General features: G+C 37.9%; 1 protein-coding gene across 8 annotated transcripts in view; it reads right to left on the bottom strand.

Moving 5' to 3' along the window:
• POSTN (periostin) overlaps nucleotides 1–14,741 on the bottom strand; it is an 84,363-nt gene that overhangs the window by 14,022 nt on the left and 55,600 nt on the right. For 5 of the 8 annotated variants that reach the window (XM_040340383.1, XM_040340380.1, XM_040340378.1 and 2 more), the window contains exons 14-21: nucleotides 13,706–13,808; nucleotides 12,537–12,604; nucleotides 11,698–11,743; nucleotides 9,853–9,885; nucleotides 7,368–7,436; nucleotides 4,964–5,005; nucleotides 2,822–2,920; nucleotides 2,452–2,547 (exon numbers count right to left, since the gene is read on the bottom strand). In XM_040340383.1, the coding sequence (XP_040196317.1) occupies nucleotides 2,452–2,547; nucleotides 2,822–2,920; nucleotides 4,964–5,005; nucleotides 7,368–7,436; nucleotides 9,853–9,885; nucleotides 11,698–11,743; nucleotides 12,537–12,604; nucleotides 13,706–13,808 (556 nt within the window). The remainder of the gene's footprint in view (nucleotides 1–2,451; nucleotides 2,548–2,821; nucleotides 2,921–4,963; nucleotides 5,006–7,367; nucleotides 7,437–9,852; nucleotides 9,886–11,697; nucleotides 11,744–12,536; nucleotides 12,605–13,705; nucleotides 13,809–14,741) is intronic. The other 3 variants (XM_040340381.1, XM_040340384.1, XM_040340379.1) reach the window with 2 other exon arrangements.

The following is a 14,741-nucleotide window of genomic DNA, read 5'->3' as shown; positions in this document are numbered from 1 at the left end:
TAGATTTACTTTAACAGTGAGCGACAGAATAACAACAAAAAATCCAAGATTTTTTTTAAAAAAAAGTTATAAATTGGTTTGCATTTTAATGAGTGAAATAAGTATTTGACCCCTCCACAAAGCCCTTGTTGGCAATCACAGAGGTCAGACATTTCTTGTAGTTGGCCACCAGGTTTGCAGACATCCCAGGAGGGATTTTGTCCCACTCATCTTTGCAGATCCTCTCTTTTAAGGTTTTGAGGCTGCAATTTGGTAACTCTAACCTTCAGCTCCCTCCACATATTTTCTATGGGATTAATGTCTGGAGACACTCCAGGACCCTAATGTGCTTCTTCTTGAGCCACTCTTTTGTTGACTTGGCCATGTGTTTTGTGTCATTCTCATGCTGGAATACCCATTCACAACCCATTTTCAATGCCCTGGCTGAGGGAAGGAGGTTCTTGCCAAAGGTTGACGGTACATGGCCCCGTCCATCGTTCCTTTGATGCGCTGAAGTTATCCTATCCCTCTAGCAGAAAAGCATCCCCAAAACATAATGTTTACACCTCCATGTTTGATGGTGGGGATGGTGTTCTTGGGGGTCATAGGCAGCATTCCTCCTCCTCCAAACACGGCAAGTTGATTTGATGCCAAAGAGCTTGATTTTGGTCTCGTCTGACCACAACATTTTCACCCAGTTCTCTTTTGAATCATTCAGATGGGCCTTTCTTGAGCAGAGGACCTTGCGGGCACTGCAGGATTTCAGTCCTTCACGGCATTGTGTGCTACCAATTGTTTTCTTGGTGACTATGGTCTAAGCTGCCTTGAGATCATTGACAAGATTCTCCCGTGTAGTTCTGGGCTGATTCCTCTCTCTTCTCATGATCATTAAAACTACACAAGGTGAGATCTTGCATTAAGCCCCAGACCGAGGGAGATGCACCAACTGTTCTCACCTTTTCATCAAGCTACTTGGCGATGATCTTGTAGCCCATTCCAGCCTTGTGTAGGTCTACAATCTTGTCTCTGATGCCCTTGGACAGCTCTTGGCCATGGTGGAGAGATTGTGATCTGATTGATTGCTTCTGTGAACAGGTGTATTTTATACAGGTAACAAGCACTCCCTTTAATCTCCCTGGCAGTATGACTATGTCAGATTTTTGAATCTCAAAGCGTTACATTGTTTTGCATAGAAATTTGACGTTTTATATTGTAGGCCTGTAATTCTTAGTAATGTCACACTTAAATCTGTCCAAACAACAGTCTAGTAGACATCCCAGTTATGATAAAGTTTGAAACATGAACTCATAAATGATAATATAATAAATAACTTTAAATAATTATAAAAAATAATAATATAATAATAATAAATTCACGATTCACTATCGCTCAATTCTGCAAGTGTTCTAATTTACTATCGCTGTTTTCTAGCTGGTATAAAACCGGTTTTGACATAAAGGGACACTTTTTGGCTAGCATGGACAATCTCAAGTTTCCAGGCAGAAAGAATAGTATATATATATATATATATATATATATATATATATATATATATATATATATATATATATATATAAATAAAATATATAAAACTGCATTCAGGACAAAGCACTGGGGACAGAAGGGAAGTTAAATGATTTGATACAGTAATGTAATCTGTAAGATAACGGTGTACTGTATGTGTTTGAATTTGCCGCCGGGCTCCGCCCCCATGCGTTGCGACGCTCACAGAGAACAGAGCATCAGGCCCACGGAAACAGTGAAGGGGATATTGCAAGATCCTAGAGACAAGGTAAGTAACCTGGACCAGGATCCTGAGATGCAATCCCGACCATGGGGTTACCGCTAATGGTACTGAAATTTAACCTTGAGCCACTCTCTGTATTACCGCCAGGAGGGTTAAGAGAGTGCTCCTAATCTCAGCTCATTACCTGTATAGAAGACACCTGGGAGCCAGAAATGTTGCTGATTGATAGGGGATCAAATACGTATATATATTTATTTATATTATATATTTATGAATAACTTTTTTTAAATGCTTTTTTTGGATATTTTTGTTGTTATTCTTTCTTTCACTGTTACAATAAACCGACTATTAAAATGATAGACCGATCATTTCATTGTCAGTGTGCAAACATACAAAATCAGTAGGGGATCAAATACTTTTTTTTCCCTAACTGTATATCATGCCAGCCTCTCCATGTGGTATCTATATAATCAGTGAGTAAATGATATTACTAGATTTCTGTGAGAAGTGATTAAGAATGGGGCTTAATATCAGCATATAGATGGCAGAGCCTCTGCAGGGTTATGCTACAAATGTATTAAAGCATTTCTAGAACAGACCTTCATTGGAATAAAGATTCTAACATGAATGTTTATATTGTGCATAAGAAAGTTAAAGCGAGAAATGGATCAAATAGGAAGAACATGTATGTTATATGCAGCAATGGGAAAATTAATTATTACCACCTTGAATGATTTTGGTTATTTTAGTCTCTCCTTCTTTTATCAAGCTGAATTCTGGTTCACTTTCTACAACTTGGGTGACTCTGGTGATAGAGGGCTCTGGAAAGATGGTTATAAAAAATAAGCAAATGCAATTGGATGGCTAGATGAAGGAGAAAATTAGTCCATGAAGAGGTGAAGATTTTGATGATGGCATGATGATAATGAAGGGATAATGACTGGACAACTTGATGAATGAATAAAGATTGTAATGAGTGAATTCACAATTTTTTCTATACTTTAAAGGTAAGCTTATGGAAAAAGTTACTTTTAAATCAATTCCTTATTGGCACAGCTCTATGAAATGCTATTATATCTCTTGATGGTAACTTACCTCCCTGGATAACTTTAGTAATTCTGGTTTCTCCTCCTGGGATTACTCTGACTTCAGGCTTTCCTTCAACAACCTTTGTAACTCTAGTAATAGTTGACTCTAAAATAATGAACATTAAAATAAAAAGCATTATTACATATACTTTGTCATGCAGTTTTAATGAAAATGCCCTACAGGTAAAATTAGTGGAAATATGTGTTTACCTATCCTAAATGCAGGAATAATAATGAAGCAAAGCTATTCAAAAGTTGACCATATGCTGATCAAATATTGTATGGCTCCTGATGAACTGGGCAAAGTTTGCTTTGCAGATGGTCCTATTGACACTCTACTTCCCTTTGATTTAAAAATGGAAGGAGCCAAACAGAAAATAGTTTGCCTAACAGTGGCTGCATCCACTCAGATGCCATTGTTTGGGTACTCTGACAACCACCAGTCCTGGCTGTCAAAATGAAATAGACACAGCGGATAATCCATCTGCACTGCATAGCATGGATGGAGGAATCTGTTAATGGTTCTATGCGTGTATGGCCCGCCATACGAAGACGTTCTAACCAACTTTATTGCCCTCCATCTCCATGTTTTGGTATGTATAGAAATAAGATAGCAGTGATGCAAATCCAAAACCTTAACCTAATTACTAAACATGGAAGGAGAATCATCTGCAATCTTTTTTTTTTTTTTTTTAGAAATAGGGGGAACTGACACCTGCAGTAGAAAAACATATATCCTTAATTCTTCCCTAGCATGTGTCTCCTAAGTTCCTTTCTTTGTTTCAGTGCTGCAGCTTCTGTAAGACTTTTAGGTATTAAACACTTCCAGGAGTGTTTGATACCCGTGTTCCTTGCCCCAATTTATGATTCTATCCTCCAACTCCTACATCACTGAAAAATATTTTAGCGACTTGGAAAAAGTGAGAGAAAAGAGCTACAACAAACGATGGGGAAAACAGGGTATTGGCACTTCCAAAAGTTTTGTTTGCTACAGAGGCTTACAGAAGTGGAGGAAATGCAGGAGACTGGGACCATTGCTAAGGTGAGTATAAATATTCTTCTATTGTATATTTTGTTTTAACCTACAAGGTTTACTTTAATGATGATGAAATTTCTATTCTTTGAATAGGATGCAGAAAAATTCTGGATACATCTGCAATAGTATTTTGAATATTGGACTTAAAACTGCAATGGTAGATATTCTTGATGTCATTTTTAACACCTTTGGCATGAGATCATTAAAGTCAGTATCTGAAATATTTTCTTGGCTTAAAGCTGGTTGAACTGGAATCCATTCAGTATGTCACCCCTTTTGACCAAAGAATACATTTTTAAAGAAAAAAAATAGGCTAATTGATGGAACAAAGAAATCTAGCAAAAATAAGGTCTACAATAGATTAAATTTCACCTAGCTTTTTTTGTTCCATCTTTAATATCTCAGCCTTGTTGGCAATAAATTGAAAAGTTGATAAAAGGTCAAAAATAGCTATAGTTAATCAGGGATAAGGGTAAATAGTAATATTTTTGTTTAAAAAAATAGCCATATATACTTTTATCACAAACATACAGTATTCTGCATTTTATGTTGTTCTTTTAGAAAAACAAATTTAGTAGTTCGAGAATTACTGATTGAAGTACATGAATACATTACCGTTATTCCACTTTTTTTCCATAGAACATACATTTATTTAAATTAATGTACAAAGTAAAATTTTATTAGTACCATTTAACATGTGGTCATTCTGTGACTTTAGGAGCAAAAACATCCCATGTGAAGCATGTGAAAGCAGAAAGAACAGAGCAGTGAATATTGGTGGACACTCCACCAGCAGCATCAAAAACAGACAGATGCAAAGAGAAGTTCAATTCAATAAAGAAACTTCCATGCATAAAAGTGCCTATTATCGGTGAAGCATGCATTGTAACAGGTAGTGAATAGGTTAGATTTCAAACATTTGGGCTCTTTGCACTATTTAACATGCAAACATACTTGTGAACAACTCAGTAATAAGCAAATTATAGTTCACATTTAGGAAATCAGCAGACAAAAGAATGATAGTGACAGCGAAGAGAACATGTTGAATGTGGTTGCCTGGCCAACAAGCATTGTGTTTCAAAAACCAAGTGGAAAAACATTTTCACAGAATACCTGAGCCTCCATCCACAAAGAATTCTTGATCCACATCCCCATCTGATGATTTTGTAAAGTAATATATATTAAGCCTGAGGTTATAACTGGTTGCAGGGTTTAGCAAAGGTATCCTACATAGATTTCGACAAACCCTTTTCACCAGACACAGAAAACCAGGTAATGAACCTCCACTGGATTGCCCATAGTCATGAATGTAATCTGAAATGTGCTATGAGCTTCAAGGCTGTGCATGAGCTTACAACAATGGCATCACTTTATTTCATATTAGATTAATACTATGGGCTGGATTCAGATACGAGATACGACGGCGTATCTCCAGATACGCCATCATATCTCTGAGTGCGGGCCGTTGTATCTATGCGCCTGATTCAGAGAATCAGTTACGCATAGATTTCCCTAAGATCTGACTGGAGTAAGTGTCTTACACCGTCGTATCTTAGGCTGCATATTTACGCTGGCCGCTAGGTGGCGCTTCCGTATAGTTACGCGAGGAATATGCTAATTAGGTATTTACGCCGATTCAGAAACGTACGTCTGGCTGGCGCATTTTTTTACGTCGTTTACGTTAGGCTTTTTCCGGCGTAAAGTTACCCCTGCTATATTTGTGTAAGTTACGTTCACGTCGAAACCAATGAGGCTTTGCGGCATAATTTGGAGCATGCGCACTGGGATTCTTTCACGAATGGCGCATGCGCCATTCACAAAAAACGTAAAATACGAGGGGTCATCTTAAATTTAATGAAAACACACCCACAACATCCCCTTTTATATTAGGCGGGCTTATGCCGCCACACATACGTTACGCCGCCGTAACTAAGGGCGCAAGTTCTTTCTGTATACGGAACTTACGCCCAAAGTTACGGCAGCGTACCGTATATGACATACGTTACGCCGCGCCGGCAGATACTGCAATGTATCTAAATCCGGCCCTATATGTTTACATTGAGGCTGGTATTATATGGGCTCTGGAGGTTTCAATTGTCCAAATATGCATAATTCTGAGATTCAGAGGTTACCAATGATTTTCAGAGGTGTTGTTGACCTTTCCCATTCTTAGATGGATTTCTTGGAGTTGGAGAAGCAGAAGGTTACAACAACCAACCCAATAAATCAACCCAATCTCGACCTTACTAATACTAATAGTGTTAACTGAATTAAAAAATCGAAAACACAACTATATTAATGCCTAACTTCAGCAATTATTTTTTGAGTTTTAGGGTGGGGAAGAGTTACAATTTCTGTCAGATTTTTTCAGAATTCTTCTGAATTCATTTAGGAATTTTTCACTCACTTACTATCCCTGTGATGCCCATAACGAAATGATGGGGGCAGATATGGTCATCATCAATACAGGAAGGCAGGAAATCAAAGCCTTCAGATGTTATAATGTATTTCCACTGCTCTAAGAATGATTTTGTGTGTGACTCCATTGGATAGGTTTTCCATCACTTCCTGTTCTGTCAGGAAATGAGCGGAGTGACAATGATGTCAATAAAAAACCTGACAAAAGCGCTAACCCTTACCTGCTCATTTCAAAACTAAAAAAAAAAACATTATTGGATGGAGTGGGCACTTATTTCTATAGAGAACATGATGTAGATTCCTTTTACTCAAAATATGTTGTAGACATTATTACCCATAACTCTTCGACTCATACAGAAACAAAGATTTTATATAATTTCACAGATACAGATTTTCATCCAGATAGCTATTTTAATCTGTTTATTTTTTGGATCGGGTAGGCAAATCCACTTTGCATTACAAGTGCTAACTACAAGTGCAAAGTGCACTTGGAAGTACAGTCGCTGTAGATCTGAGGGGGAAATGCAAGGAAAATAAAAAACAGCATTTTAGCTTGCACATGATTGGATGAGAAAATCAGTAGAGTTTCCCCTCATTTCAGATCTACCCCTCAGATTTACATCAACTGCACTTCCAAGTGCACTTTCAAGTGCACTTTGCACTTGTAGTGCAAAGTAGATTTGCCTTTAGTAAATAACCCCCAATGTTACCTGGAGTATTTTCTATACAGTATATATATTTAAAAGGTTGTATAAGTATTGTATCATCTTCTATCTCTTTTCCATAAAATATGACAGAAAGGGATATACACTAATTTTTCATGCTCATATACTCTATGAGGTTACATTACCTATAGTCTTACAGCAAATATAAAATTTAGCAGAAGTGCAAAACACTGTGACCTGTGCTGTTACCAACATGATTTCAATATACCGCAGTTTATACTTTGCACTTTGTTAGGTGGATAGATTTTCTTTGCATTTTTTAATATAATAGATAGATTGCTTTATAGATATTGTATAAACAATTATTGTTAAACAGCATGCATACTATTAAAAGGACAGAATGCAGTATACTAGACTGGAATTTTATTGCATACCTCCTGGGATAACTCTGCGAATTGTCTCTGTCCGTCCTCCACCGATTACTTTTGTGATTACTTGGGGCTCTGTTACAAAGAAACAAATAGAAACATAAAAAAAAAACTTTGTTCAGATTGCTCAGTTCCATTATTTTATTATTTAGTTCATGCATACACAATATACATCATGAATTAATTGAAAAAGATAATGAAAAGTTGCAGGTCTACAGTGTGTATCATGCTATATCCAGACCACTATTTAAATGGTATACCCTGTTTCACATTCTCATTGATTTTAGAGAGGTATATCAAGCAATCATATAAAATGACTAATTTAGTTCATGTATGTAGTATTTTTTTAAAGCTACATTCAAACCTGTGCATACCAAGCAATACACTATGCAGTAACATGTGTTGCATTATAAGCAGCCCATTAAATTTGAAAAGGGTGCCAAACAAACACACAAGAAAGAGGATATGACTCTTCTTCAAAAGTGAAATGTATGCTAGTCTATTAAAGTGCTTTGCAGCAGGCCGCAATGGCATTAGTGCTTTGGAGTTTAATTTTAAAATAACTGTTTAGTTCATCTATGTATTTTTAATGTCCACCTTTAAGCCTGTGCTGTCTGAATAGCATGAATGGTGCTGAAAACAACCAATGCATAAATGGTGCGGCTTCCCACATTTCCAAATCTGGGTCAGTACCCAGGATCAGTGCTGTATTCTCTACAGTGTTCCCGTGATTGTCCTGTTCCCTGTTTATCTGCATCTGATTCCAGTTACCTACTTGGCTTGCTCTGATTACTTCTTCTCTCCACCTGCACGACCACGGCTTGTACCGTGACCATTCTCCAGTCTCCACATCTGTACCTAAACTGATCACACTGTGTAGGAACTGACTTGTCTGACTCTGTTTATGTTCCAGTCTAGCTACAAGCATCTGTCCATCTGCCATTGGGACCTGCTCTTCTGTTGATTACGTCCAAATACCAGCTTGTTCCAGTCCTCGGGACATCCGCTGTAATCTGGTTTACCACTCAACCACAAGCCCAGCAGCTAGCATGACTACCAACACTCGTGCAACTCTGCACTCCTGCGCTACCTGTCTGCTCTATCAGGAACCCAGTATAGCAGCACTTGGAAAAGGAAAGGGTAAGACTGGGATATTAGCAGGTGCACTGCATGCAAATGGGCTGGCAGGGAACGGATTGATAAAAGAAGAGAGCAGAGGAATGACCTCATGAGTCTGCTGCTGCTCATTTACTGCTCATTCACCGTTTAACCCCCCTGACCGTATTCCCAAGTCTGACTCGGGGTTACATTTTTTTGCTGCGATCGGTAACCCCGAGTCAGACTCGGGCTCGCCTCTCTGAATCCACAGGCTTGGTTTACTTACCTTGTCCCTGGATCCAGCGATGCCACTGCGCTGTGTGAGCGAGCGGGTGCTCGCTCGATTCACACAGTGCCTCTGTGTGCCGCTGATCTCCGCTCCCTGCGACGTTACGACGCACGGGGGCGGAGAACGGCGCCAAATTAAAAAAGGTAAACAAACACCTTACATACAGTATACTGTAATCTTATAGATTACAGTACTGTATGTAAAAAATACACACCCCCCCTTGTCTCTAGTGGTCTGCCCAGTGTCCTACATGTTCTTTTATGTAATAAAACGGTTCTTTCTGCCTGCAAACTGTAGATTGTCCATAGAAACCAAAAGTGTCCCTTTATGTCAAAAATGGTTTTAGAGCAGCTAGAAAACAGCGATAATAAATCATAATCACTTGCAGAATTGTGCGATAGCGATTTGTGGGGAAATTTGTCATAAAAAAAAAAAGTAATGACAGCGACAATTCTGCAACTGAGCAAATTTCTGTGATTTTGAGTTGATTACATTATTGAATAATTTTTATTATAATTATATTATTATTTGTTATAATTATTTATAATTATTTATTATATTATAATTAATAATTTTGTTTTTAAAAAAAATTCATACCCGGGATGCCTACTAGACTCTTGTTTGGTCAGATTTAAGTGAGTTATTCCTAAAAATTAAAGGCCTACAGTATAAAACGCCAAATTTCCTTGCAAATAATAGTACCACTTTCAGCACCTAAAATCTGAAATAATCATACCGCTAGGGAGATTAATTAGCTGGCTGGTGTAGGAAAGAACACCACTGTATTACTTAACTGTAAGTGGTGTCTTTAACCTGGATGTGCTGTGTGTCAGAGCTATATAAATCTCAGGACTGGATTGGACAGACATACAAATCCTTTCACAAATAAAACAGATCCTATATATGTATTTTATCTGTATATTTATTAATACTCCTACTGGTCACTATAGATGCTCAACCAACCTGTACAGACATGACAGAAGAAAACAAGTAAGGAATATTAAAACCTTTGTTGTCTCACTGCCTGGCAGAAAAGTTATGTATATCCAATATGTGGTGAAATATACAGTGGTAAGCAATTTTTTAAAGTGGCTTGACACATACCTGAGATGACCTTTGTAGTAATAATTTTTGTGACTGGAAGGAAAAGAAAATACTACATTTTAAAAAGAAGTTCCTTTATTACATTAATTGATATATGTACATTATTATATGTAATAAATGTACATGAAAATGTCAATGCAAACGTTTGGCTTTAATGACCACACCACTACACACAATTAAAGCCCAAATTAACCTTCATTTTAAATAAGCTAAATAAATTTCAGGTGCATTAAAACAAATGTGTGTAAAGTCTTGTTCTCTTTAAAAAAACAGCAACAGCTCCCTTCCAGCATATTATAGAGAAGGACTCTTTATGTGTGTGTGGAAGTAGCTGTCTCTCTGCAGAGGATAAGCTCCATACTCAGTCAGATCTATAGCTCATGCTCTCTGCGTATTGGAAAACAATAGATTTGATTCAGCAGGGGGTATGTTGGACCTCTGCAGAGAGACCACTACTTCCACACAGAAAACAAGGCTCTTTCTCTACTGATTGCTGGCAAGGGATAGGCTTTCTACCCTGGCTGTGGTTGCTTTCCAAAGAAAACAAGATGTTGTAAGACTTTGCACTTGAAATGTATTTAACTGATTTAAGTTGGGTTGGGTGAAAACTAAACTTACATTTGACACTGGTATTCCCCCATTACTGCATATAATACAGGGAATGTCACAAGGGATTTATTTTTAATTTAAAATGGAAAACACATTTAGAATTGTAGGCCATGTAAGCACTATGGGGCTTATGTATAAATGTGTGCTTCCTAAAAACTGGAGTTATTTGCCCATAGACACCAATCGGACTTGTATATGCCTTTCACACTGGGGCGTTTTTCAGGCGCTTTTGGACTAAAAATAGCGCCTGTAAAGCGCCTGAAAAATGGCTCCCCTGCAGTGACACTGACAGTATGAAAGCCTGAGGCATTTCAGACTGAGATGATGCACTGGCAGGATGTTAAAAAAACAGCATCTTTGGAACGGTGAAGGAGCGGTGTGTACACCACTCCTGCCCATTAAAATGATTGGGCAGCGCGGCCGAACCGCTGGCAAAGCACCATTTCAGTTTTAACCCTTTTTCGCTGCTAGTGGGGGTTAAAAGCAACCCACTAGTGGCCGAATACCTTTGCAAAAATTGTGGTAATTCGCCATTAAACATAGCAGCGCTTTACAGCCGACACTGCCTGTGCCCCAGCAGCCTTAAGCCCCATACACACTATCAGTTTTCCTGTCAGTTTTCTCTTCAGGTTTACCAAAACCATGTAGTGCAAGGGCCTGCCTGATTGCATACAAATTGAAACTCTTGAGGTTTTACCTCATATTAGATGGTTTTGGTAAACCTGAAGAGAAAACTGTCAGGAAAACTGATAGTGTGTATGGGGCTTTAGAGCAAAGTCCTACCAGATGCATAAAGCCTTCTTATTTTTAACTATGAATAGCATATACAGTTAGGTGATTATAGTAAATAACATTGGGGATATTAAAAAAAATTGTTCATTGCAATTATTCTTAAAAATTTAAAACAATGCAAAACACATCAATTCTGTAAAAGTTCTAAAACATTATTTCTTTGCCTTTCTTTAATATGAAACTGCCTTTGAATCATTTTATCAATGTTGTATGCCAGAAAAAAAATAATGATATGTTGCGAGCTGCATGGTTTTGGATCTTGGTCAAAAAGCAAATATCAGCAGTTCCTTTGTTTGTAGTATCATTTTCCAAGCTGCAATTAAGGTCAGTTATCAAACATGCAAGCTGCCAAACTAAAATCTTCTCAGTAAGTTTGGATTGGACTTTAAAAATAATCATTGGGTTGGGGAATTACGACCCTTATGAAATAAAGATATTACTTACAGTATTTGGTCAGGGGGATTTCCTGGAATCTGAAGCCACGGTCAAACTAGGAAAAAACAAATAAATAAATAAAAGGATAAAATTTACTACAGAACCAGTCAAATTCGTTGTTAAAGTTCTTGAAAAAGACTGCTTTCTAAAGCTAACAATACCATAGTAGAATTTTGTTTGAAAATGTTAATTTCAAATAAATTTTTTGATATTCTAATCATTAGTGGGGTCGAATTGGTAGTTTTCGACCAAAGTGATGAGAAAATTCAAAGGAGCAGGGTTAAAAAAAAATCTGGAATGAACACATTTCTAAAAGTGAATGCCGTTTTCATTCTGGAAATTCCATTCGTTCCAAAATCCAATGATGAAAGCAAACAATGGCATTATTGAATGTAGTGACAAGGTTTTTTGTACAAATTAATTTATGAAACTCTACCTTTTTGGCCAGCTTTAGCCATGCAAAGACAGTGATAGAGAAATGTCTGCAATGTGAAGTATGCACAACGACATGACATGACTATACGTGTACATATCTGTGCTGTCCAATGTTATAGGGTGATCATTCAGAGTTCCGATGGTAAATTTTAATTTGACTGCATAACCTGCTTGTGGGTACTCAAGTTAATAGGTATTTGTTACTTCAATGATTTATTTGGATAATAAATACACTCAACATGGAAAATGAAACATTCTGGAACATCCAATTGTGCAAAAGACCTCTGGGGAGGTGTGAAGACACATTGTTCGTATACTTTAACATCACAACAGAGATATAAAAAAGAATAAAATTACAGGTGACTATTATTAGGTCCAAAATGGGAAACTAAGTTCACGTAAATATAATTTACCCTGATTGTAATGTACTTGATGATCTTATTTAGAATTCCAAGAAGTTTTTCGTCACCAATGGCTCCATCTACAAGATGATATCAAACTCTTAATATTGTAATAATATATTGGCAAACAAAACACTTAATGCATCAGAGAGAACTATTGGAGGAGAGGCTGATCCTTTGACTTTGATATGTCATGTGTCAGGACTCTACTTTGGGCTTTCTGTTTTGCATTAATTGTAATAGTGCTCTACACTAAACACATCTGTAAAGAACAACGCTTTGCTTCAGTGACGGATAATTTCAGCAAAGGATCCCTGTGCAGATACTATATTTGGGACTCAGTTATTACTTTTGTATTGGCAAGTAACACATGCCTTATAGTTAACTGAATTGTGAGATAATATGATGAACATTGAGAAATGTGGTGTGCAGAGGCAGAAGAGCCGTGTTACATTGGTGTTAAGTTGGTGTTTTTCCCTTCACCTAAAGATACCAATGTAACAAGGTTTTTTATGTTGCATTGGTGTCATTGGGTGAAGGGTTCCTATTCACTGGTGGTCAGTGGTTATTTTTCCTGAAACAGGAGCTTCTCTAGACATGCTGATTCCTGAAACCTATTTGCTGGAATTTGGAAGGAATCATCAAGTTCCACCCAATGACAAAGAGACTGGCCAAGGTACGTTTATTCACTTAAATCACACGGGCCGTCTTCTGGCTGCTAAGATTCTAGGAGCTCATTAGAGGCAGAGGCAGCCCATATGCTTCTGGGCTTCAAGATCTCAGAGATCCCTCTGCTATGGTACAGGTTGAACAGCTAATATGTCTACCTTTGCTGTGCTTTATGTGACATTTTTAGCAGCAATTTGGCAGCTATAACATACTGCTGCTTTCTGAAATGACTAGTTATTCGAAGTGAACATTCTCTACCCCTTCATGAGATCAACCACAATAAATATTTATTGATAATGATGATTGCATAGCTAAACGTTAAAAACGTGATGCTAAACTGCATTCAGCACCTATTATATTTTGGTTTCAGTGGGGAAAAGTATAACATCTGTAAAAGGGGATTAATAGCAAGGTAAGGTAAATGCGTTCTCTCGCTGGACAATTTTTGTCTACAAACCAACAATGAAGAATATCACTGATGATAATATATAATATTTTTTAATATCACTAACCTGCAGGGAAGAGAAGTTTATCTACTACATGAATCACGCCATTGGTAGCCATTAGATCTTTCTCCTTAGAGGCAACACCATTGATGCTAATGGAGTCGTTTACCTATAAAAAAATATATATACATATATATGCATTAGGGCACTTGATTTCTTATCCATTTAACAGCAATAAATGTAACACTGTATTAAAATTATAACTTGTAGTGGTTTCACAGGTTTAATGTTTTTTACTGCTTGCTATAGAAGTACTTGGCAGGGGGGAGTGCTGGTGGGTGACCAGAAAAGAGGTGGATCGGGGCTGCTCTGTGCAAAAAGCAGGTAAGTATGACATGTTTGTTATTAAAAAAATAGCCTTACAAACACTTTTGGTATTCACCAAAATCAGGCAGTAGTAGATAGCTAGATAAATGATCAAACCTCTAAAGACATATTTTATTCACATTGTTAACATACACATACAGACTAGACTCTAGTGCACATGGAGCTTCTCTTGTATTGAGCTTCTGTTGCATATGCCACTATTTCACCAAAGTACAAACTTCAATGTACTCAAATTAACAAAAAGTGTTAGGGTCCTTTCACACTAGCGGACCGTTCGTCCGCTCATTACAAGTCCGTTAACGGACTTGTAATGAATCCCTATGGGATCGCGTCCGTTAGCGGATGGAGCATCCGCTAGCGTCCGCGTCAGTGGGGATCCGCTTTTCCGAACGGAAGAAACCCTATTTTTCTTCCGTTCGGCGGAACGTATCGAATGCAGACGGACAGACGGTCCGTCTGCAGCCGATCCCCCATAGGGGAGAGCGGAGCAGAGACAGGGCGGTCTCTGCACTGTGTGCGGGGACCGCCCTATCCGCCGACAGCTCAGCGGGGATCCCCGCTGAGCTTTGGCGGACACACGGAGCGGTCCGCTCCGTGTGAAAGAGCCCTTAGAAGTAGTCATGGAAGCAACTATGTGTAGTGAAACCCCATAGCAATAACTTTGAGAGCCCTACAGTATTTTGTAATGCCCATTTTAAAGGCAGCCTCTCTAATT

The sequence above is a fragment of the Rana temporaria genome, chromosome 2 (genome assembly GCF_905171775.1).
Source record: "Rana temporaria chromosome 2, aRanTem1.1, whole genome shotgun sequence".
In the NCBI taxonomy this organism is placed as follows: domain Eukaryota; kingdom Metazoa; phylum Chordata; class Amphibia; order Anura; family Ranidae; genus Rana; species Rana temporaria.
The sequence above is the reverse complement of the archived record's forward strand: the minus strand, read 5'-3'. Positions and strand labels throughout refer to the sequence as shown.